This window comes from Notolabrus celidotus, chromosome 17 (assembly GCF_009762535.1).
Source record: "Notolabrus celidotus isolate fNotCel1 chromosome 17, fNotCel1.pri, whole genome shotgun sequence".
Classification (NCBI taxonomy): Eukaryota; Metazoa; Chordata; class Actinopteri; order Labriformes; family Labridae; genus Notolabrus; species Notolabrus celidotus.
The window spans coordinates 25405501-25429788 of NC_048288.1; the positions used below are offsets into that span (position 1 = coordinate 25405501).

The 24288-nt window shown below is 41.4% G+C and overlaps 1 protein-coding gene across 6 annotated transcripts in view; it reads left to right on the forward strand.

The window, feature by feature from the left end:
* The window catches only part of abi1a (abl-interactor 1a), a 77272-nt gene that overhangs the window by 21650 nt on the left and 31334 nt on the right, over positions 1–24288 (forward strand). For all 6 annotated transcript variants that reach the window (XM_034706859.1, XM_034706860.1, XM_034706864.1 and 3 more), the window contains exons 2-3: positions 1779–1946; positions 23369–23545. In XM_034706859.1, coding sequence (XP_034562750.1) covers positions 1779–1946; positions 23369–23545 — 345 coding nt within the window. The remainder of the gene's footprint in view (positions 1–1778; positions 1947–23368; positions 23546–24288) is intronic.

Sequence of the window (24288 nt, forward strand, 5' to 3'; positions counted from 1 at the left end):
TGTACTCTTTTTTTAACCAGCTGCCCTGGGAAAATAATAATCACAATTTGTCCTGTTTTTGGGGGAAAATACAAACACCTCATTTGATTTCCTTCCTTCTGTAGTCTAGAGAGGTCCCCCCTGCTTCTGCGGCTATTTAAAATTTTCTTCTCGTCTATGCGTATGTCACACGCGCGCGTCCTAGCGCTCAAAGCCGCTCAGGCATGGAGGGAAACTTGACCGAAGAGAGACAGCAGGCTGAATTGACCGACGTACTCCGTGCTGAGGTCTTTCTATTCACCAACTTTTGGCGTCTCCATTTGAAATGGAAGACGACTGATGAGGAAGGAGATGGAGCAAATACATGCAAGCCACCAGCATAAAAAAAAACTATATACTAGTTACAATCCTGACTGGGCGACCACCTCTGACAAAGAAAAAAGCATCAAGCTGTGGTATCAAACAAACAAAAACAGGCAGCCATTGCAACTTTAATGACCAAAAAAGGTTCACCAGAAGAAGACTGCAGCGGCAGAGCTTACCAGTGTCCTATGTCCGAATTTTGGTCGAGTGTCCCTTTTTTTTTTCCACAAATCCAAGGTGGCAACCCTAACTAAAGTGCTCAGCTAAGTAAAAGATACAACAAGAAAAAAATACTTTAGAAAGCTTAAATTCAACATTAAAAGCTCATTGTAGTTACTTTTGTTAAATTGCTGGCTAGTTAGCTGCATATCAAAGTCATAAAATGATTTTAGGTTCTTGTTGTGGCAGCTAACTTTTAAGCTAATTTGATGAAGCAACTAGCTTAGTTTTTTGATATATTTAAACACTAGTCTTTTATGTATAAACTAAGAAATAATTCTTCACCAAAAACTCACTCTTTTCCAATCAAATCTAGCTTAAAAAAAAACCCTCCCACATGGAAGCTGGTAGCTCTGTTAGCTTGCGTTTTAGCATAAAATGATACTTTGAATTCAAAGTAACAGCAGAGTTTGGCAACAGCTGAGCTTTGAACAAACATCAAATCATATCTAAAAGTGTTTCTACTGTCTTCATGTCTGTTTATGTGCTTCATTTTAACACTCCTTTTTTTTATCACCACATAGTTTCTGTGTTAATGCTTTAGCTAGTGGTTAGCCGAACATTTATCTGAATTCATGACAACAGCAGATTTTAGCAACAGCTGAGCTTCAGGGTATTCTCATAAAAGTCTAAAATTACATCTGAAAGATAAGCTGCTTCTGTCTACCTTTTCATGTGCTAAAGATATTCTATACACTGACATTTTTATTTATTCAGTGTTTCTGTGTCATTGCTTGTGAAGTTAGCTGTTAGCTATCTGTGCCAAAGCAAACAGAGTTGAGCGCATTAGGAGGGAATCCTTTACATTTTGCAGGAATTGTTGGATATACTCAAGCATATTTGGCAAATGTATACATTCTTCTTCAAGGATTTAAAAAATCTGTCGATTCATTGATAAATAAAGCGAGAGCTGTACATTCTGTGAAGCTAGCCAAGTTTTGTTGTTTAGAAATGTGGCTTGTTGTTTAAACTCAGTCCTCAGAGCTTCTAGCATGGCTGCTGCAGGATATGTTACATCATCGCAAATCCCTCCAGAGAGTGCGCAGTATCCTGAGGATGAGAGTTGGAGGGGAGGTTGTCTTGGCCTCTTCTTTTGGCCCAAATCCACCACAAACCTGACCCAAATAAGGGCGAGAAAATAGATGCAAATCTTATGCGATATTAAAACTAACTGGCTTCCTTCTTCCTCTCTCTCTCTCTAATCCATATTTTCCCAGGCTCAGGACAAAAGGAAAGCTCTGGAAGAGACCAAAGCCTACACCACCCAGTCCCTGGCCAGTGTGGCCTACCAGATCAATGCCTTAGCCAACAATGTGCTCCAGCTGCTGGACATCCAGGCCTCGCAGCTGCGGCGCATGGAGTCCTCCATCAACCACATCTCCCAGGTCAGAATACACACGGATACACACAAATACACACTGACCACAGAGCGTACAGCTGTGAAGAATGGTTCCCCACATTTCCCACTTTTCTCGCTTTCACACAGACTCGGTTATTTTCAAACACAGTACGAAACCTTCAGTGGAATCCATGGTTCCCTTTTTCTGTGAATGTGTGTTCAGCTTAATGACTGCCGCTCTGTTTGACTTTCTCTTATGCGCCTGTCGTTCTCAAACATAAGGAACATTTAGCACAATCAGTTTAATTTCTCAGTCTGTGTTTCTCACTGGGAGACAGTCACAGACGAGCAGCCCTCGCCCACAAACAGATGTGCTCATGAATATGCCATGCAGATAGTATTAATACCACGTTACTGTCAAACACAAAACTTAAAACTGTGCAGTGATATAAACAGGCTGACATTTTGCACCTAAAGCTACTTAATTAACTCTATACTGCTCATTTCTTAGCTTTTTAAGCAGGAAAAAAATTACATGTAATGAATCTAAAAATAGCTTAATGAGATTTGGACTAACAACAACATTTTTCATCTTTTAAAGTTGAATATTTCAGATTAAAAGAGAGCATCATGGGGGCACTTGTGGCCTAGTGGCCTAAGTGCCCCATGTATAAAAACTATAGTCCTCATCGCAGATGTCGCCGGTTTGACTCCCAGCCGTTTGACCCTTTGCTGCATGTCTTCCTCTATCTCTACTCCCCACATTTCCTGTCTCTCTTCAGCTGTACTGTCAATAAAGGCAAAAAATACCCAAAAAATAAAAGAAATAAAAAAAATAAGGAGCAACATGATCCTCTTCACACTGATAAAACATAAGTGAGGAGCAACATGATCCTCTTCACACTGATAAAACATAAGTGAGGAGCAACATGATCCTCTTCACAGTGATAAAACATAAGTGAGTCAACTTTCAGAGATAATTGTGTACTTTTATCCCCTGGTATCAGTCTCTCTATGATATCAAATTGCATTAGGCGAAGTGTTTCAAGTCAAAAGCAGCACTGTCTAACGGCAATGTTAAAATATAAAATAATCTTTAAACTAGGGATGTCCGGATCCAGATGTCAACTATCGGATCGGAGCCAATCTGGGCATTTAACCACAAACACATAATGAGAAAATAATAAATGGGACATTGATGTAGAACTTGAGCCATGATTTATATTTTATTGTAGAACTCACATGAGCACCGCCAGACAGACACATTACAGAAAAAACATCTGCTCTACGCAGCCTACAGTAACTCTCCAGGGACATATGATTCAAAAAGGTGAAATCATGAACCAAACACAGGACCATCTGTTACATCAGCATTAGCTAAAACAAATAAAAACAATAAAAAAAAAGTTAAAAAAAAGAAATGAAACATGTTGCTTTGCAGACACCATCACACTGTGTTCCCTTTCTTTGCCATGGGCTCCTGCCATGTGCAGCTAAACCCAGCCGTCCATCCAATGAAAGCATTAGGAGCTCAGACAAATCCAACAAAAAGCTCACACCATGCGGCGACTCCTAGTCCAGAGCAGGGAGGCAGAACTGTGAAACTCCAAACATTTACGATGATTGATTAAAAAAAAAAAAGAGAATTGTCTGCAGCTGGAAACTGGAGGGGTCACTTTAGAGAGAGAGGAAGGAGTAGTTCCATATTTCGTCCCTCTTCTCCTTATCTGTGTTTTCCCGAGGACAGAGATGTGCTCAGAGTGCCAGAAATTCTTTCAGGTTACAATGAAGGTCAGATTTTCAGTCTAATGGAGGGAAAGAGGACTTGCGAGACTCCAGGGGCTTTGGAGAGAAGGAAGGAGGAAGAGAGAGAGACAGAGAGAGAAAGAAAGAGAGACTGATCCAGCAAATCAGAGCGAGGTGAGAGGGAAATGGAAGAATGATGGTGACAGGAAAGAAAGGAGACGAGAGACTCAGAAAGGCATATTTACACTCCTTCAGGTTTTGAGTCAATATCCTGACAAACAGCGTTCAGCCGACACCAAGGTCACAGTGACGCTGCTGCTTTTGCTCCGTCGCCATGACAACCCTGTGAGCCACATTGAACAGACAGACAGATATTCTTCTTCACATCTAAACTCCTGTCTGAGGTTGAAACTTCTCATATCTGTGTCTTTTCTTGTGCTCGGGGGGAGGTTTCCATCATTATTCATTCACGGTGATGCCGGACAAGAGGGTGTTGCATCAGGTCAGCAGAGAAATGTCTCCTGCTCCTCTTCATGGCTTTCTTCTTCGTCTTGTTCTTCTGTGTTTTGAGAGAAACACACGAGCGGGGAGAAACACTCAAACTAATTTACTTCCAGCTGAAAATCCAGCATCACTTTCATCTCTCTCCACGTGTCCCTGAGAAAGATGAATGATTTAGCAGCTTTGCCTTCATAACTGGAAAACTAGAAAACGCTGAATGCCTAATGTGCAGTGCGCACACACGGTGTGCTCGTCTCCTCCTGGTTGTTTCTTTAATGGATTAGAAGGAGGAGAGGTCCAAGTGTAATGAAGTGTATCTCTGTTTTAATAACAAAGAGGTCGAGCTGTGAGCTCTGCGGGCCGTGGGTGTGTTATATCTCCCTCTGCTGTCCCGTTCAGAGGTGGATCATTATCATGTTGCCCTCGCTCCTTGTGGATCCCCCACCGGAGGCCTGTGTTGTATTCTGCTGGATGTGTAATGGAGAGGAAAGACTGCAGCTTGTATGAAGGAGTTGTTGTAACAGTAGAGAGACGTTCTCTCAGCTTAATACATCCACAACACAAGAAATCTGGCTATTTAGTCCTAACTCACTGGCTGTGCACAATCATCTGTTCACAGTCTTGCAGTAAAGCTCACTTTGTGTCCTAAGCATGTAGCAGTTCATGCCTTAAGCCAGTGACTCCCTCGTAATAACAAATCAGTCTGCATGTGGTGAGACGCTGCCTGGCGTCAGAGATGTTTCCTCTGGTCTGCCCACAGTTACGGAGAGTTCACTCTGGTCAGGGCGTGTCTGCACGGTGGTGGCATCTCTCAAACTGGAATCAATGCGTCCCCAGCGAGAAGGGTTGAAGAATGAAGCCAGTGCCAAAAGCTGCAGTTCCTGGAGTGTCCACTGGGGGCTGTCTCCAAAAGCCAAGAAATCCCTATTTAGCTTTGTGTTGAAATGGCAATATAAGAAGCAGAAATAAACACACTCACAGCCAGACTATCACTCTGTTTTGATTGCACTATGGCTAACTCTTCTGCATACATTGCATTATCAGAGTCACAGGGAGGTGACTGGGTGTGTCGCAGCTCTTTGCCAGGAGGCTGAATTTCCGTTTGCCATGTGTCTAAGCTGATCCAAAGTTAGTCAGCTTCAGAAACCAACCTGTGACGTCAGTGAGACTACATCCTTGTTTTATCCAGTCTGTGATCCCCCTGGTTTGGATTCCAAGCATATCTCACTTCACTGTCCTGAAGTACATTTCTCTTTATTGTGTATTTTGGCTCGGTTCAGACTTCAGTGTGAAGTCTTAGATTGTCTGTGTTGTTGTTAAAGGTGTGGAAAGGAAAACTGATGATGCAGAGGTCCATGACGGTGCAACTACTAAGACCAGTTTTCATTGTTTTACTCTCTGAAGTAGAGCAGGGGTTCCCAAACTTTTCAGCCTTCTATCCCAAAATAACAGAGACCCTGCTGTCCCCTTGAGGAGGTAAAATGTTAAATTTAAACATTTGTCACAGCCAATGGCAGAAACGTATAGACCCATACAAAATTAGACAAATGGAAAAAGGCCAAGTTAGAAAGATGGATCCTTATTTTAAAATGGCATAATAAGCTCAGGGGTCATGTGAGAGCAAAGAGAAGTGGTTAGCAGTTTTTTTTAACTTATTATTTGTATGTTCTTTTTTATTTATTTATTTATATTTTCAAAGTAATGGATCAAATATGCAATTTTAAGTATAAAAAAAATGTTTTTTTTTTTTTTTTGTAAAGCTTCTCATGTCCCCTCAGTCAGTGTATTGCGCCCCCCCAGGGGTTCCTGACCCTCACTTGTGGATCCCTAAGCTCAATGCATTTTCAAGATTTGAACAAATAGTCTACAATCAAACTTAGAATTACAATCATGTAAAGCTAAGATACATGTTCCCATTTCAGAATCTGATCAAGTGCAGCTTTTGAAATTGATCCCTTGCTTTCCTGAATTAGTGACCTTTGACCCCTTGATGTGACATAATAACCAACTGGTAACATTTTATTTACAGTCTATGGTAACACCTAGCAGAAGGCTGCATTTTATCTATAGCTATTAATCAATTTTTCCATTTTTTGATACATACATTTATTTTGTTATTTCTTTATTTTTCAAAGAGGAAAGTCAAACAGGAAATTATGATCAAAGGGGCATTTCCAAGAACCCTTAAAACCTTAGTAATTCTCATCTAAAAACAACCGGATAAATGAACATATATTGATAAATCAAAGCATTACTCCAAACAGCTCAAGAGTCTGAATCCACACTCTGATTGTCTCAATATAACTGAACAGTTTAAGTATCATAAACTGTACAGCAGTTAAACTGTATTCAACATCACATTAAACTGTATCTGGTGCGTTTGAGTGCGTGCTGTTTTCCAGAGCTGCTCACTGATATTCAGCGTATATGAGGCTGTAGTATGACTCAACAAGAGAGAAACCCGTTTGTTAATCTGTGTGTGAAGCTTCACACACACAATGTTTGTGTTTGTGTTGACAGGTATTTGTTTGTGTGTAAACTCCCCTGCTGTTGTTGCCATTCACAAATCAAGGTCTCTCTGCTGCACCGAAAGCAGAGGGGGCTGATGGGAAAATAGAGCAGCTCGTGGGGCTTCCTCCACCTTGTGCTGTGTGTGAAGTGGCTGCTAAGAGGCTGCAAACAGGGATCGCTTTGTCTGCCCGCCGGAAGAGAGTGCCTCGCATGGAGAACCTCTCTGCGATACCCTGGATAGAGAGAGAGAGAGAATGGAGCGTGTGCACGTCTGGATGTGTGTGATTATGGGTTTTTTCTTCTGCGGCACAGATTTTGAATTTAACAGAGATATCTCATTCGCTGCATATACAGTACATGAACCCGGAGGCATGCAGCTGCACGTGAGCTGTGTTTTCTCATTTGAAATTGTAGTTGTTGTGGAGCTGGTGGCAGCTTTGGTGAGGGTATGTTGAAATGTTACAGAAGCAGAACAAAAGAAACTTCAGGAGGAGAAAGTGGAGCATCAACTGGAACCAAAAAAGAGCTGTGAATATTAATGTAACCTTTATTTAACCTGGAAATGCACATTGAGATTAAAAAATCTATTTTCCAAGAGAGTCCTGGCCAAGATAGGCAGCAGCACAGTTACAGAGTTACAATAGACAATACACAAATAGCAGATGCATACAACAGCTACACAACAAATACCTCCAGAAAAACAGCATTACATTTAAAGAAAACATCTGCAGACAGGTGCTTCAGCCTCCAAGTCATTTAAGGACAGCTTTAAAGCATTCAAAGTTATCAGACCACAAAGTTTCAGATCCTTTTGTTACAGGTCGAGGGAGCAGCAAACCTGAAGGCATTCTTTCCAAGTTCAGTCCTGACCCTCAGATCAGATAGTAATAAAAGATCCTGAGATAGAAGATTATGAGATCCTGAGTTCTTTTGTGTAATGTAGGTGAGGAGGTAAGAGGGAAGTAGACCTAAGATGCACTTATAGATTAAAAGATGCCAATGTTTTTGCCTGCGTGATGACAGGGAAGACCATCCTGCTCTCAAGTGCAGCATGCAGTGATAAGTCACAGTTTTAAGATTGGTGATAAACCTCAAAGCTCCATGATATACAGTATCCAGCTTGTGCAAGCTGTGACCAGAGGCGTGCATATTTAAGACATCACTGTAGTCCAGCGCAGACAGAAAAGTAGGAGCAACAAGTTTTTCTTGGTTTCAAAAGAAAGGGAGGATCTGATTCTAAAATAAAAACCAAGCTTTAATTTCAACCTTTTAGCGAGCTGCTGAATGTGAGGGGTAAAAGTTAAAGAATCATGAATTAAAATTCGAAGAATGGATGCAAAAAAAAAAAGGATGCAACATTCAATTCAGTACAATACACAATCGTGGGCTTCTGTTTGTTACTCTACTTTTAACAAACCTGGATTTAAACAAACTACAGAGGATCTTTGTTCCTTAGGAGGAATAGAAGCATGGCTGCAGGCAGAACATCGTTTTTAGAAGCATGAGGAAGCAAGGTGCAACATATCATGCAACATATCGTGCAATGCTACACCATCACGTCTTCATCATTAGAAACTAACTAGAATCCTCATTGACAAACTGAACATCAACATCAACATATGAGCTTGAAATAGCACATGGTGCATCACCTATGCCAACCCCACCCCACTCACTCACTCACACACTCACTCTCACACGCACACACACTTCTGATGTCTCGTATGCATGTGGTCTAAACAGTTTTTTCAATATGACCGCTCTTAAAAATATCCCCCTCTACTTTTCTTTTAAATGGGCTGTTTGATATTATTAGCGAGAACAAATGACCAGTTTCTCACTCAGCCACTATCTTGTGGCTGAGTCTAAGTTATACAGGAAACAATGAGTCACTATCAGGAAACAACTGTGGGAAACTTTGGTCTGCAAAAACCGCACATGTGACTTTACACAGGTCAGCTCTGCATCAGTTCAGTGCTTTAGAAGTTAAACCAATTCTGTCTGAGTATCAGAGCTGTACTTTTTTACATGTTCCATAAATAACTGAATCTTCTAACACATCAGCACCACACTGCCACAAATACCAGGAGTCTGATAGATCGTGCGAGAGTCTGTTCTGATGAAGAGCAGGCCAAACAGTCCGCCTGTGCACGCTTCTGAGTGTAACTTCAGAGCATCCTCATTTCAGCTCAGGCGGCTTGCTGCTCTTCTTATATCTCCCTGTATGTCGTTTACATAAAGATGAACCAAAACCGGTAATTATGCCTTCTTTCTCATAAAAGTAGGAGTGAATTCTTGTCAAAGGATGCAAAACTTCTCTAAAACACCCTCTGACTTGCAAAAAAATACATTTAGAGGCATGAGGCAAACAGTGACGGATGGCCTGATGGAAGTCTAGGGTTGAAAACATCGCACGGACTATGCATGCTTTTATCATCTCATTTCAATCCTACACACCTGTCCTATGAGATAGATGTGTGAAGCCTTTTTTTCTAGCTTTATTCTTGTCAAATTATTATTTTTTTCATTTAAATTTTTATTGATTAATTGATTTATTTTTATTTATTTCATTATTTTAGCATTTATTCGATAGAACAGCTGAAGAGAGAGGAAATGAAGGGAGTAGGGAGTGGGGAAAAACATGCAGCAGAAGCCAGGGAGTGGAACTTGCAGACCGCTGCGATGAGGACTAAAGCCTCTGTACATGGGGCATGCACTTAAACCACTAGGCCAAAAGTGCATCTTATTCTATACTATATGCTTGAGAATAAACACCTTTATTCTCCTAATATTACTACTAAACTTTTATAATAATGCAGCTTTATTCTCTCTTTTTTTAATATTTGTTTTGGGGCTTTTTGCCTTTATGATAGGACAGCAGAAGAGAGACCGGAAATGTGGGGAGCAGAGAGTGGGGGAAGACATGCAGGAAATGGTCGCGGCCGGGAGTCAAACCAGCGACCTCTGCAACGAGGACTGCAGCCTCTGTATGTGGGGGCGCTTAGACCGCTAGGCCACATGCACCCCATACAGCTTTAGTCTCAAACCCTCTGTCATAGGATTGAGTCTTTAAAATAGTATGTATATTTTAAACCTGAAATAAAGCTAGTTTACATCATATACTGACAATTCTTTGGCAAGGCTGTGCATCACATATAGAGAGGTATCCCTCTCATGTAGTGCTCACACTACACTTCTAAAAATCCAATTATAGACCCAACTTAATTGCTAACACCTGATACTGAAGCTACTGATAATGTTGATGACAGTTGCGTGGATGTTGATGATGCTGCTGATGTTTATGGGGGTCTACACGGTGATGATGTTGCTGTAGCTGTGGGTGTTGTTAATGTAGATGTTGAAGTCCAAACAGAAAAACTCATCTTCGTTACGCCCTCTCTCTACAGCGTCATGTCAGCACCTCTGTGTCTGATTGGACTTGAAGCTGTTAGCTGCACTCACTCATATTGTTCCCTCCGGTCTAGATCCTATAGATCGTGCAGTACTTACTCTCACATGTACGTTGCTTTAGGCATTGGTAGTAGGAACATCAGCGCTTACATACTGCCTTGTCAATGCAGGATATTTACAAATGAAGGCGTAATCGTGGGGCGAAGTGAATCCTTCCTTAGAGATAGTAACAGAGGAGGAATTGGGGAAAGAAGGCTGCAATGCACATTCGTAGAGTTTTAAGTAAAAGCATAAAAATCTGCATCAAATCTGAGTGAAGGTTATGCAGTTAGAGGGATCTGCATTCATATTGCCATGTTAGATCCAACATCACAGCACTAGTTGTTATACAGTCCTGGTAAAGGACTTTAATTGGTCTTCATCAGAAGGAAAATATAGCATGTTTGTTGACAATCAATGCAAAGTTGTTTCAGTGTTTTTGAGATTCAACACACAAAAAAATGCATGCTGCTACTTTAAAAAAAAAAAAGATTGTGAGGAAAAAGAAGGGATGAAGTTCTGGATGTGATCTTAGAAAACCTCAGGTTTCATACCACCCATTAACTCAACACTGCAGCTGTGTCTGTAATGATGTAAATGGCTTCCACTTTCATTTGGAGCTGGCCAGAGCTCCCACTGAACCCAGTGACCACAGAGATGAAGCAGCACAACAGCAGTCTGGAAGCAGCAAGCAGCTGACACACACACACACACACACACACACACATACACAGTGAGAGACACACACACCCACACTGTACTGCACTGTACACTCCCAGTTCTTTCCCACAGCTGAGTCTCCCTGTTTCTACACATGGTGATATTCTTATGTAATCACAGGAGGCATTTCATCGCTTGTGTTCATAATTTCAGCTTATTTTTCATTCCAGTCCTCATTCCTTTGGTGCACACTCTGCTGCTTGCGTGTGTGTGCGCGTGTGTGTGTTTGAGTGTGCAGTGCTGCGATAACATATAACACACATGCATAGACTGAAGGGTTGAGTCTGTGTGCTGCAGTGCTGGCTTTCTGACCTCCCGTCGAGGAAGAATGGCACTGATCCAAACAGGAAATGAAGCCATATAGGTCCCCTTGTGTATGTGTGTGTATTTGTGTGTGTGTGTGTGTTTGTGCGTGCGCTCCCTGTGTTTCCTGCTGATCCCACTTGCTTGTCTGTGTGTTTTGCTGTCTCTCCTGCCTCTCCTGGTGGTCTCTCCCACTTGCCCGGTTGTCAGAGATGCCGGGGATCCAGACGAGTGTTTCTGTATTTCCTTCTTTTCCTCCCTCACTGTTGGATATTTACACTCTTCATGTCTTTTTTCCGTCCTTGTTGGATTATATTGACGTGTCTTGAGTGTGTGTGGCAGAGTGTGTGTGGCAGAGTGTGTGTGTGGTCTCTGGCCTCTGGGCACAGGTTATTAAAGGTTAAAGACAGGGGTTTGTTTGATATTGGAAAGTGCTGAAACTCAGACTGTTGAAGATGTTGTGAATTAGTTAACGCTCCAGTTAAAGGAAATCCTGGTGCTTTAAAACTTCGGATACAGGCCGGACTTTATGAAATGTAGAAGGAAGGAAAAATCTGACATTTCTGAATATTTTGTTTGTCTGAACCTTTTAAAAATAGTCTAAAAATGTATTAAAACACATCTAAATCATGTTTAAAATCCAACAATTTAGACATAAAGATTCACAATTTTATAATGATTAGTTTGTCACAAAAGCCCAAAATGCTGAGACCAAGTCAGGGTTGGAAAGAGGGATAGTGATGAGACGGATAGTAGTAGCTGTAGTAGCTGGAGTCTAGGTCGTCTCAAGCTCAGGGACTCCAGAAAGGTTTGTGGTTAGTAACTTTCAATGGAACAGGAAGAGTTAAAGTAAGTGATGACATCTTTCATTAAAAAACATGCAGCCCAAAGTGCTTCACAAAATAAAAGAGAGAAAATAACAGAAATGGGTAAAATAGTAAAAGATTAAAACAAGAAAGGAAATAACATAAAAAGAAATACTGAAAATAAAATCAATAATTTGGGTAGAAAATGCAAAATTAAGAACAATGCAAGTTAAAAATCAAAGATAGATAAGATGAATGAATAGATGAATAAATATTGTTAAAAAATGATAGAAATAATCTGCATAATGATTTTACATTTTTTATATCTTTACAAAAATATTGGTTTCAAAAGCGATGACCAAAGCAGAGCAGTTCATGAGACTTTATTTGTAAAGTGCTTTTCATACAATGATATTGTAACACAAAGTGCTGTTCATAAAAATACTAACAAAACAAAAACTTTTGCTTGATAACAGCTTTTCTAATGTTCATTTTAACAAAAACTTAAAATAAGACTTTTTTTCCAGTACATTTTAGAAGCCCATGCCTCTGCTTCATATCAATACAAGCATGAGAAAGATGTCTATCTATCTGTTAGAGTCAACCCCGCCCTGCATGAGGCCAGGACCCTCAGTGAAAGTGAAACTGGAGCTTAGATTTTCCATGAATATTGGCACAATTGTTGAAGTACAGAACCAGAATTGCCTTTAACTGCACAGAGGGAGACGTAATGAACCCAAAAACATCAGAGGCATCATGTGACGCCTGCACAGTGGGCGTTTAAAGGTTTTCCAGGTACGCCATGCAGACGTTTACAGGCTTAATGGTGAAGAAATGAACCCTTGTGTATCACAAATCACCACCCTGGGTCCAAATGATAAGGGGCTGGAATTATATCCTCGTATTACGTTGTGTACCATCATTCTCTGGGTGGTATGGAGCAGGAAAGATCACAAACAAGTCATTTTTAAAAATCATTTTAAGTCTTTTTTCAGTGATTCCTTATATTGTTTAGTCCTTCAATGCCCATCATAAGTTCATTGGATCCAATTTTAAGGTGTCATTGGTCTGTTGTAAAGCCCAATGAACAGTCCAACACCACCAGGGACAACAAGAGATCTTCACTTTGTCTATCTGATATCCTTTAACTCTGCGGCTGCATTGGTTTCCCTGAAGGCGTTTGCCAATGTGTGACTTCAGTTGTAACAGCCTAAGTGTGAAATCCGTCCGTTTGTGCACATTGACGTCCACTCTGTCCACCATTGAGCTGAAGTATGACTAAGTGATGATGGGAAACGACCAGTGACTGATGTTCTGTGAGCCTGTGGTTACTTCCTCTTACTTCTCTTCCCACTGCAGAGCATCATTACTACAACAAATTCTTCTCCCACTCAACAACCACTCAGCAATTAAATCTAATCACCACACCTCTGTTCTGCAGCTCGTTCTGGGGGTATAAACAAGACTGATTGGGAAATACTTAGCTCCCCTCACAGGAGCTTGGATTTAGCTTTTTTGGTCTCTGTTGACTTTGTTGTTGTCTGGGCATCGTCATAGAGTCTTGCTCTCAGCTTGTATGTGAAGTTCACAGCTCCATCAGAGAGCTGTTTGGCCTCAGCCCAAATGTTAGATTAGCTAATGTCAGCCGAGGTGTTTCCATATGTGCTGTGTTAGCAAACAGAGCGTCGACCTTGGCATGCTGTTCAGACTCTTTTTAATAGATGCTTTTTTTCTCCCTCGGGGAGTAACAATCCCGCCACGGTTTCACACCTCCAGCCCTCACAACCTCCGCTCCTGGCTCCATCACACCACACATGGGTTGTTAGATTTACCAGAGGAATCCGGTTTTCGAGGGATGTTTAACAAGAAGCTGCCAAACTGAGAACTCCCCCATGGGGGGACTGACCTCCCATTTTGGCTCCGAGTGCAGATTGAAGCTCTGGCATTTCTCTGTTGTGCACTAACTGCTCAGAGAAACAGCCTTTGGACAACTGTCCAACAACTCTGCAGATGACAAGCTTCAGATGTTCTGGCTGTAATCACGCTGAGAAACAGAGCAGACAAAGAGGCATTCGCTTCGCTTTCACAGCCGTCTTGGCTCGGTGGAGAGGTGGGGGTGTTGGACTGCGCTGCTGTGGGAGATGAGATTGGACAGTATGCAAAAGCGAAGGATAGAAAAGTGGGAACTACAGCAGCCTGGAGTCTCAAAGAAGAAGACATGTGACAGGAAGTGTACCGAGACAAATATAGGACAATGTGCCCTCGAGCGGGGGGTTTGTGAGTGTTTGTCTTCATGATGGGTCACAAGATTAACCCTGGTGGTTATGAAATGATTGACAACGGAGGAGATAAATCTTTCGTGTGAAGAATGAAGGGATTTTATCCAACTTGTTCTGATCATTCCTTTTGTCTTGGGAAATTGTAAGACTGTGTTAAAATGTTAAGTGGAGTTATGCTTGTATCTTTTTAAAACTATTGTACAAATAAGAGCTGAGTTGTAGTGCTGACACCAAAACTAGAAATGTTCTGAGACAGGATACCCATCTCAACACCACCGCGTGAGTATAGGCCAATACTGAGTACCAGGGGTGTCGCCAGACCCCCTTTACTGGGGCACGTGCCTCAGTATAAATTAGCTGTGCCCCAGTATCAGGGGCGGACTAGCCATCGGAAGTAAAGGAAAAGACTTTAGGCGCAGTTGTTAATGTGTTGCATCCACCGCAGTGTTTCCCATACATTCATTAATTCCTAAAGAAGTGAAGTCCCACTATCCCCAGCACTGCTTTGGGTAAAAAAAAAAAACATCATTAAACTCACAATGGTTTGAAAGCTTTCCCTGGTTATAATGTTCTGTAAATAGAGATGCAGCTTTTTGTTTCTCATGTAGGATGTTTGGTAAACACATGAAACATGAAACATGACACATTTGTGAGCACTGGTTTCACTAACTGGAAAAAAGCTCTGGATCTCTTCAGAGGGCATGAGAAAACACCTGCCCATTGAAAGTGTGTGTGTGTGTGTGTGTGTGTGAGGAAGGGGAAATAGTAGGGAGCCTGTGTCCCAGTAGAGCTTTATGCCTAGCAACGCCCCTGCTGAGTACCCCCAGATACCAATACATTTAAACTTGTTAGTAAAGGAAAACCACAGATCGCTTAATTTGTTAGCTTTAATTAACATTAATCTTTATCCTGGCAGTATTTTGTTGTTGTTTATCTACTCAAGAAAATCCACCTCCCAAAAAAATGCAGATTTTTGGCAGTTGCCAACAAGTAATGTATAGGATCAGTATCGTAATGGACTGGCACACTTGCTTTTATCTGATATTAATTGTTCGCTAGATCCAAAACACTCTCTGACTGATGGCTTGATGGAAGTCTAGGTTTGAAAACATTGCTAATAAATGTACTTTTGCTGGGACTTTGCATGCTTTTATCATCTCATTTCAATCCTACACACCTGTCCTATGATATAGATGTCTTTCTTCTAGCTGTATTCTTGTCAAATTATGATTTTATTCTTGTAAATGTTTCTTTATTTCTTTATTTCTTTATAGGTTTGTGTATTATTTATTTATTTATGTATGTATCACAGGCCGGAATCTGATTTTCGCTGAATAACATGAGCTAATTTCTACGTCATTACTTGGGATGTGCGCATTTAGTCGACTGACTGATCTAACGTCATCACCCAAGCCACTGCCCGTCAGAATAACTACATAATAATTAGAGGTAGTTGTCAATGAATGAGACAATGAACATAAGGGTTCATCAGAAAGCACTAACTAAATGTATGAGGTACCACTTTGTCCACAGGGGGCGCCAGAACCGACACAAGCAGAAAATAGGTTGCATGAGCTTTAAACAAGCAGCAACCTCCGGTCTTAAAATATGAAGCCCCATGCGGAAGCGCTAAAAACTGCAGTTCATTGATCGTCCACTTAAGGCACATACACACCCATTCAAAAAAGACGATATTTGCAGCAATAATAAACATGTTTACAGTCTGGTTCAGGAAACGGTTTAGGCCCGAGTAGCTAATCTGTCTCTCGGCGCACACTTTAATTCGGGGTGAATTTGTTTATAGCTCTGTATTTTCAAATATATTAAACTAACGACTTTTGCCGAAATAAGGACATGGCTGACTTGATTGATAGGCAGGCACACTGTAGCTATTAATAAAAAGGCTAAAGGCCCACCTTGTTACCTTGCACTAGCTTGGACAAAGTTTGGTTGTGTTCAGCATTTCCAACATGGTACCCGCCAACGACTGGCTTCAGAACAGCTCTCAGAAACAGATGGGTGACATCACAGATACTACATCCATTTATTATACAGTCTTTGGCTTTAACCAGAGAAGATTCCATGTGAGAGGAAGCTAACAGGGCTGTGAATGTGACTGTGCAGACTTTAGTTGGTCTGGAACTCAGCGCTATAAACACGTTTGATTGGTACCAAAAAAATCTTGAGGTTAACCCCCCTGATGCAATCTAAACCCAAGGTTTAATATGACTCTTAAATGGTATAACATCATCAGCTTCACCTCCAACAGGATTCCTATTACACACTGGTGGAATAAAACCACAAGATGCCTCAATGACACAGCTCAATTATCCCCTTACCGAGCTCTACATGTGCCGTTTTTTCCAGATTCCACAACGGCAACATCTTTCAGGACCTTTTTTTTCTGAGTAAGATATTTCAGGAAGCAGAGGAAATCTCTGTAGTAGAAGCCAAGCAGGCAGGTTAAGAGTAAGTGGGCGCAGCAGAGAAAAGCACACTTCAGCACTGGCTGCACTTAATCATAAAATAACTGCTGGAACAAACTGAGCATCACAAATTGTTTAAATCCGCTCTTGGGGTTGAACGCGGGTAATGATGTGAGCAGAGCTTTGCAGAGGAGAGCATTCGGTCATCTTATTCCAGAGAAAAGAAAACGTGTTGAAGAAGAGATGCTCGTGTCCTCTTCAGGCTGTCTTCACCCGTTAGCTGCTCTCACCATTGTGATAAATCATCTCCAGCAGTAAGCCTGAAAATTGAGGGTTTGGGATGTGTTTAACAGACGTGTGCTTCTTAGTTATTATCTCCTCGTAATCCCACAGAACAAGGATTTTCAATTCCTGGACTGCTGTAAAGACAAGCTTATCTGAGCTCTCAGCCAGCACTGGACTTTAATAAGACCTGGTGCCATGTCTTATTTCATAATCATGTCTTGCTCGGTTTTATGATATTACACGCCAGTAACAACGTGTCCTGATGTTCTTGGACAGCAAACCCTGTTAACGGAATACTTGTCAGTGTTATATGTGTGTGCAGAGCCTCGGAGGAGCAGGAAGGAAACGCTGTGCTGACAGTTTTCTAGAACAAGTCTTATCAAAAATTCCCTTTCCTATCAAAAATTCATCAAACATTTTAACATTTCAGGAGCAGTGCTCTGTTCTGTGTCCTGACAATTATAGGAAATACAAAACATTCAAAAGTGTCTATGGATTAACATACAGTACATATCTGTGTAACCATACAGCACTCAAATGTCCCCCTTTATTTCCTGTGTATGTAGCAAAGTTATAAATGAGGAGACAGGAATACTGTGTGAAAAACATTAGAAAAATATTCACAGTCCTGTTTTCTTTAACTCTTTAACTCACATTTTCACTCGTACGGTACATTTTTGTAGAACTAGATTCTGTATGCCACTTTAGCTCTGTTAAGAGAGAAGGCGCCCCATGTACAGAAGCTGCAGTCCTGGGTGTAGGATTAATTCCAGGCCCCGACATGCTTTGTTGCACGTCATCACTCCTCTCACTCACAAGGTTTCCCCAAAATCCCCCCAAATAATCTTGGAAAAAAAGCTGAGATTCTATATAGTATAGTAAACAACATGTCTGAATTATAGCAGCAAACCAAAAGTATCTATTGGACTGTGTAGGACATGGCTGAGAGTCTCAGAGTTAGACGTCACCCATTGGTTTCTGAAGAGGCGTGATAAGGTCAAAAGATGGTGGCTGCCATATTGGAAATGCCAACGCCAAATAACTTGTGACTATTCAAGAAACTACTCGTGCATTGGAATTGTAGTCTAGCCACCTAGCAAACAGCTACAACCTGTCTATCAAATCAGCATTACGGGTGATCATGTACATTTATCAAGCAGCAACCTCCAGCCGTTAGAAGTAAAGTTAATGTAAAAGTGCTGAAAGCTGCAGTTCCTAGTGTGTCCACTTGAGGCTGGCTACAGAAGTACTGCAAGCCACATACACACCCATTCAAAAAGACAATCTTTACAGCAAGATATCAGCATGTAAAAGGCAGTTAATGCGTGGTATTGCAGTTTTCCTTTCCAAACCATGTAACTTTTAAAGTTTTCCATGTACTTCATATTCATTTCATTAACTTTCTTTAGATATTTTTAAAAAAATCTTCTTTTAATGTCTTAGCTTGTTTTTATTAGCCTGCAGTACCGCTCAGTCCTATGATCATTTGTTCCAGATAACAAACCTGAGTATTAGTGGAAATTAAGCCCTCACTATGTTCTCTGTACGTTTCTTCAGCTCTAACCAGAAGCTGAAACATTTCTTGTAATCATTTCTATCTTAAGTTGAACGTTATCATTACTCATTGGCACATTCGTCTGGTGTAACCGCACACACTCACAGACACACTGGTATTTAGGGTGTGTTTGTTTAGTTGCAGTCTTTTCCCCGTGTAATGTGTAAGCTCACCACTACGCCTACAGTACATGCTGTGCAGCTTTATATGTTTGTCTGTGATTTTGTGCATAGCTGGCGTTTTATTGAGGATATCATCCTGTGGCCAGTGTGCCAAAGCGCTGAAAAAGCTGTTTTTCTTGTCTCTCTCTCTCCAACATGTGCTGAAGTGAAAGCGGCTGTCTCGACTTCATATCAAAGACTGTGTTTTTTTCCTGTCTTTCTCGTCTCCTCTTACCTCATCCTTCAAAACAGTGTGTGTTTGTCTGGTAGGAAGATGTCAGGTTACATTTGCGTAAGGCTTCGAAATTCCAGTCATGGTCTTTTTAGATTGGCTGTACCAGTGAACTGAGAGATTCACGCTCTTCTTTTCTAATGTGGTGTGGACGCATTCTGTCAGTGTGTGACCTGTTTTCCAAGTGCTCCAACCCTGCCCGACTCACCCCTCAGACGGAGTGGTCTAAAGCTGTCTGAGGGGGAAGGCTGGGTCAGAGAAGTTCAGTGTGGAAAGAAACCAGTGCTACATTTTCAGATTTATCATTAACTCATGTTTTAAAGATGCTTGATACAAAAAAATCATGGAGCACCTGCACTGTAATCTCTATTGCATACGCTTGATTTATTGTCCAGGCTTTCAGTCAAACATCCGATATCCAAAACACACAGATGATAATACACAACGGAGGGAGAGTCATTATTCATGAAAGCTCCAGTGAGGAGTTGTTGGCAACTTCTTCTTCTGTATACTTTCATCGTAAATAATACATTTTCCTGTAAAAGAGGATAAGATTTTTTTGTGCAGAAAGACCACTTACTCATGTACAAGGTAAAATCAGCAGAGATAAGAGGTACTGCTTTGTCCACAGGGGGCGCCAAAATCGATACAAACAGAACGTTTTTCACAGGAGCTTTAACTCGCCTGTTAGCAGAAGTATTACAAAAAAAATGAATCCATTTCAATAATTCCATCTGGAGGAACATTAAGTAGAAGTTTTAGGGTTTATTTCCAAAAATATTTCTCAATACACATCTTAAGTGCCGTTTGTTTGGCTTGTAAAATAGCTGAAATATTGAAGCCACTCATTTTATTAATGCTTGAATGACAAAAAATCTGCCTTAACTTTGCCAACATACAATACAGAATACTAATAAGGCCCTATAAAAACTAGCTGATATAACTGATGGATGATGCATTTGTGATGTCTTTTATTACACAGTTGTATTGTCCTCCAATAAGTATATTCCTGTCCATGCCAAAATAGAAGGCAAAGTTTCTTAAATCTATGAGATGCTGCAGATTGAAAACACCAAGTACCAAAGAGATGATCATTTATCAACTTAGAAAATGACTACATAAATTGACATTTCATATTGGTACTGGTACAATCACTGCATGGCATTTATTGCACCGTCATCAGTAAGCCCCTTACATTTTGAAGGGTCCAACTCGTGAATTCTTAAGATTGTTTACTCCAAAAGTCAGCCCTCCATGATATATTCCCATTACAAAAATGCTTCTTCCTGTCAGTTAGAAAGGTTCAAATCATTGGGCAACTTTTGCCAAACAATGTCAAACCATGAAAAAATTGGGGCTGTTGTTATGCCACCATAATTAAGTGGAATCACCAACTCAGTCAGGATGAAACTTAGACAACAGATTCAGTATTTGATCAGGTACAGGATGTCGCTCAAAAGATAAGTATTGATCTTTTCACCATCTTCTCTTTGTTGTCAACAAAGCAATTCAAGACTGCCCTGGTTGGTGAAATCATCACTGTTTCCTTTAATGGCACAATGTAACGTCATTTATAATCCTGTTTTTTAGAGTCCAAACATTTCCAGTTTCTGACTTTATTTTGCATTTAGAGCCAATGCTTTCCAAGTGAAGCCTCAACCAAAACAGCAACACTCCACTTTGAAAAAGAAATACATGAAAAATATTGAGCCACTTGTTGCTACTAACAACAAAACAAGAGTGCATCATCCAGGGGACCATTGCGCTGACTCACTTGTATCCGATAATGGGAAGAACTTTCCCAGACCAAAGTGATCTCAAGTGGATTTTTTTTGTCTGGCTGGCTCGAATATGTGGATGACGATGGTGGTCTTGGCAGCAGCCGGTGTATGACCTAAATCCTTAAACTAGTCATTCAGGTGGCTGAGTTTTCTCTGGGTATGGGAACTGAGAAACAAACTAAGAGGATGCAAAAGACTAATTGGGAGGAAGTAAGGAGCAAAAGATGACGAAGGCAACCAGTAAAAAGAGCAGTTCATGAAAGAGAAGTAGGTGCTCTTGGATCCTAAAAGCCTGCAGCTGATGGATAAACCAAACAAACACCAGAGCCAAAAACGTCAGTGTTTGGAGAAAGCACCCACAGTCCTCTAACAGATGGGTGACAGTGGTTGAAAACACATTTGAATGATCCACCTTTTAGTTTGGTGAGATGTCTTCAGAGTTCTTTCTCTTCCACCAAGCAGATGGACCATTGGGATCCAGTAAACACCTTCAGTGCCAGGCAAAAAGTCAAGGGAAGAGACGGGCTTTTTGTTGCTATTGCCCAGATTGGAGCTCCCCACTGGGTCAGTCAAAGAGGGGTCAAGCCTGAATGCACGTTTCCTCTTTGACGTTTGCATTTTCTTGACAGATCCATTCCCCGTTATTTAGGCACAGGTCAGTGGATTAGAAAAGCATTGTAAGCAGGGTTCAAGTTCGGGGTGTGAAAGTTTCAGTTTCTAATTTACGCCTCTGAAAACACTGGGCATCTCCGCCTTCTCACTTCCTCCTTTTGGCAGCTGCAATCGTGTTTGCCCAAATATTGCTCGCTGAGAAGGGAAGTATCATCAGCAAAGAGAAGATGCCACCCAAATTTAGTTTCAGTATTTAAAAAACAGTTGTTTTTGGAGTTTTATTTCAGTGCTTTGTTGTGGGACTTTCCTCTTTGGGGGTTTTGGCATCCTCTCCATGCTGCAAGACTTTACAGATCTCCAGGACAGGTCAGTGTGTTTGGGTCATTGTGAGGTGAAAGTAGGCTATAAAGCTTTATTTTGGAAGTAAATCCACACCAAGAATGGTTGAGCTTTTCCAACTCCTCCTTCCATCTGGGTCCATAATATCCAATCCCTGAACCCCATCATTCCGCTGCAAATGAAAGCCAAAAAGACTGATTAGATTTTGGCCCAGCTGATTCCAGACAATCATGATTTATGACACTTTGAGATTTGGGTATTATCTCTGATCTGTGGCTAAGCTGGTAGCTCAAATACAAAAGTAGTAGAGTCCTTCCTCACAGGAAGTGTTGCTCAAAAGGAATATTGGTGCATTGGAAGACTTTGCCACGGCCCTTTGTTTTTGCATTTTAGGAGCGTCTCGTGTTCTGGCAGCTCAGCTCAGGTTATAAAAGATTACTGCAGGCAAAACAGGGTACAGGTACAGAACAGACCTTTCCCCCTTTCTATGAGAAGTCTCCATGGGAGCAATTATGTATGAGCAACTTTCCCTGCTATGAAATATTGATTCTGCTTTTTCCTGTAATTTGGAACAATCAACTTTCTTGTACCCTTGCCCGTCCTGGAAGAAGTTAGATCTGCTTTTTTTATACAGACACTAGAGCTTGTCAGCTCACTGTTTTAAAATGAGATGGATGTTGTCCAGAGTCGCCAGCACTGAATGCACGCCACTGGACCACATAGAAGTCCACTAGTGTTGATACTTCTTTCAACTCTGGGAAGAGAGATACTTAAAGGCTAAATCCGTGGTACAGTGCAGCAGTGCAGCATAAAAAGACAGAGCCCAGTCCTGCTCCAGATCTCTGTGGCATGAAAGGAATCCTCTGTTGGCACTGGTCGCTGACTCCTTCCCCCCCTCCCTCTTTGAGAGACCATCGTTTTAGTGGTCTGCCCTCAGCAGACATTACAGCCTTTCATCTCTCAGGGGGAGGGCAGCTGCTCCTGGACTCCTCTTGGCTCTGTGTGAGTCTGAAGGCAGGACAGAGAGTTGAAACCAAGTGGTGGTTCTGTTTTTTTTGGAAGATTTGATCGTTGTCAACAAATCATACATTTTTTTAATCATGTAATGCAAAATCAGTGTGAAAGTTGAGGCAGTGTTAGATTGTATTCTTGTGCTGTCAGACCAAACTAAATCCACTATGAGCATACATTGGCAAGGATACATCCCGTTTGCTGGCAGTGACCTCAAGCAGAACTGGACTAATGGTTGGGCAGCCATCTGCTTTTACTGTAACATGTCCTCAAGTCACATCAGGGAGTACTACATGGAGCTACTTTCAATACTAGTGTTATTTGAACACACAATAGGCTTGTCCTCTGAAATATGGTACCTCAAAGGCACCATCTAATTTAATTTTCATCTCATCCCTCTCTCTCCTTCCTCATTGATTCTACCTTTATGGAGTATTCTGAACTCAATTATTTGCCACATTCATAAAAAAGCTTCAAAGCCAGTTCATTCATTCTTATCAGTTCATTTTCAAGTCAGAAATCATCACACACATGCTTCAGTCACTATTCCACCACAGTCGATTGTATTAGCGTGCATTGACTGTTGTAAAACGATTACAGCCTTGTTGATGAAAAGCGCAGCCTTCGTGATTTAATTAAACCTTCTTAAGCTGCTGTATGACGAGTTCATAAACTCCCAGGGGGTTCCTGTGTGCGTGCCATGACTCTCCAATGAGGCATCGATCACATCCTCTCCTTCTGTGTCATTTACAGACGGTGGACATCCATAAAGAGAAGGTGGCCAGGCGGGAGATCGGGATCCTGACCACCAACAAGAACACGGCGAGGACCCATAAGATCATAGCGCCAGCTAATATGGAGCGGCCGGTGAGGTACATCAGGAAGCCCATTGACTACAATGTACTGGATGATGTTGGCCATGGTGTCAAAGTGAGTAGATTTAACATTTTCTGTCCAATGTTGTATATAATTTATGTCCTCTGAATCTCCTTCCTAATCAGATTTCTCTACACTCAGTCCAGTAGTTTATCTCTGCTTCGTTCTTCCTCTTTCTTCTTCAACTATATCTAATTTTCTTCCCTCCCCCCTCCTCTCTCTCTCTCTCTCTCTCTCTCTCTCTCTCTCTCTCTCTCTCTCTTTCTTGCCAGAGGTATTCCTATCTCCCTTCTCCTCTCTCTCTCCCACTTTGACTCGTTTCCTGGCTCACACTCCATCTCTTGTGCTTTCTCTTTCATCTTCAGAAAGCACCCCTCCTGACCCTACAGGAATATGTTTCAGTGTGGGTTGGTGGGAACGGGTTGGGGGTGGAGATGAACTGAAAAAGTGATTACATCACTCGGCTTTCAGAAAATAGCTCTATTCTTGGAGTGCTGTGAAAATGGCAAATTTGCGAGACCTTTTTAAAGGCACTTAGGCTCAGTACGCCCTCGTAATCCTGTCCTTTAGTTTCTTTAAACCTTTGCAGAGGAATGATGTCGCTGCAATTCCATTTGTAGTTCAATTTCACATCAGGGGCGATATGAAAGACTGGAAAGAAGCTGATTTGGATGTGATAAACTCTTCTGATCAAAGTGTGACATTTCCACTCCCTCTCTGCTATCAGGCCTCGCTTCACGGGTCACAGGGTCGTCCTGAAAGTGGTGGTAATGACATCATTTCCTGATGGCCCCAAG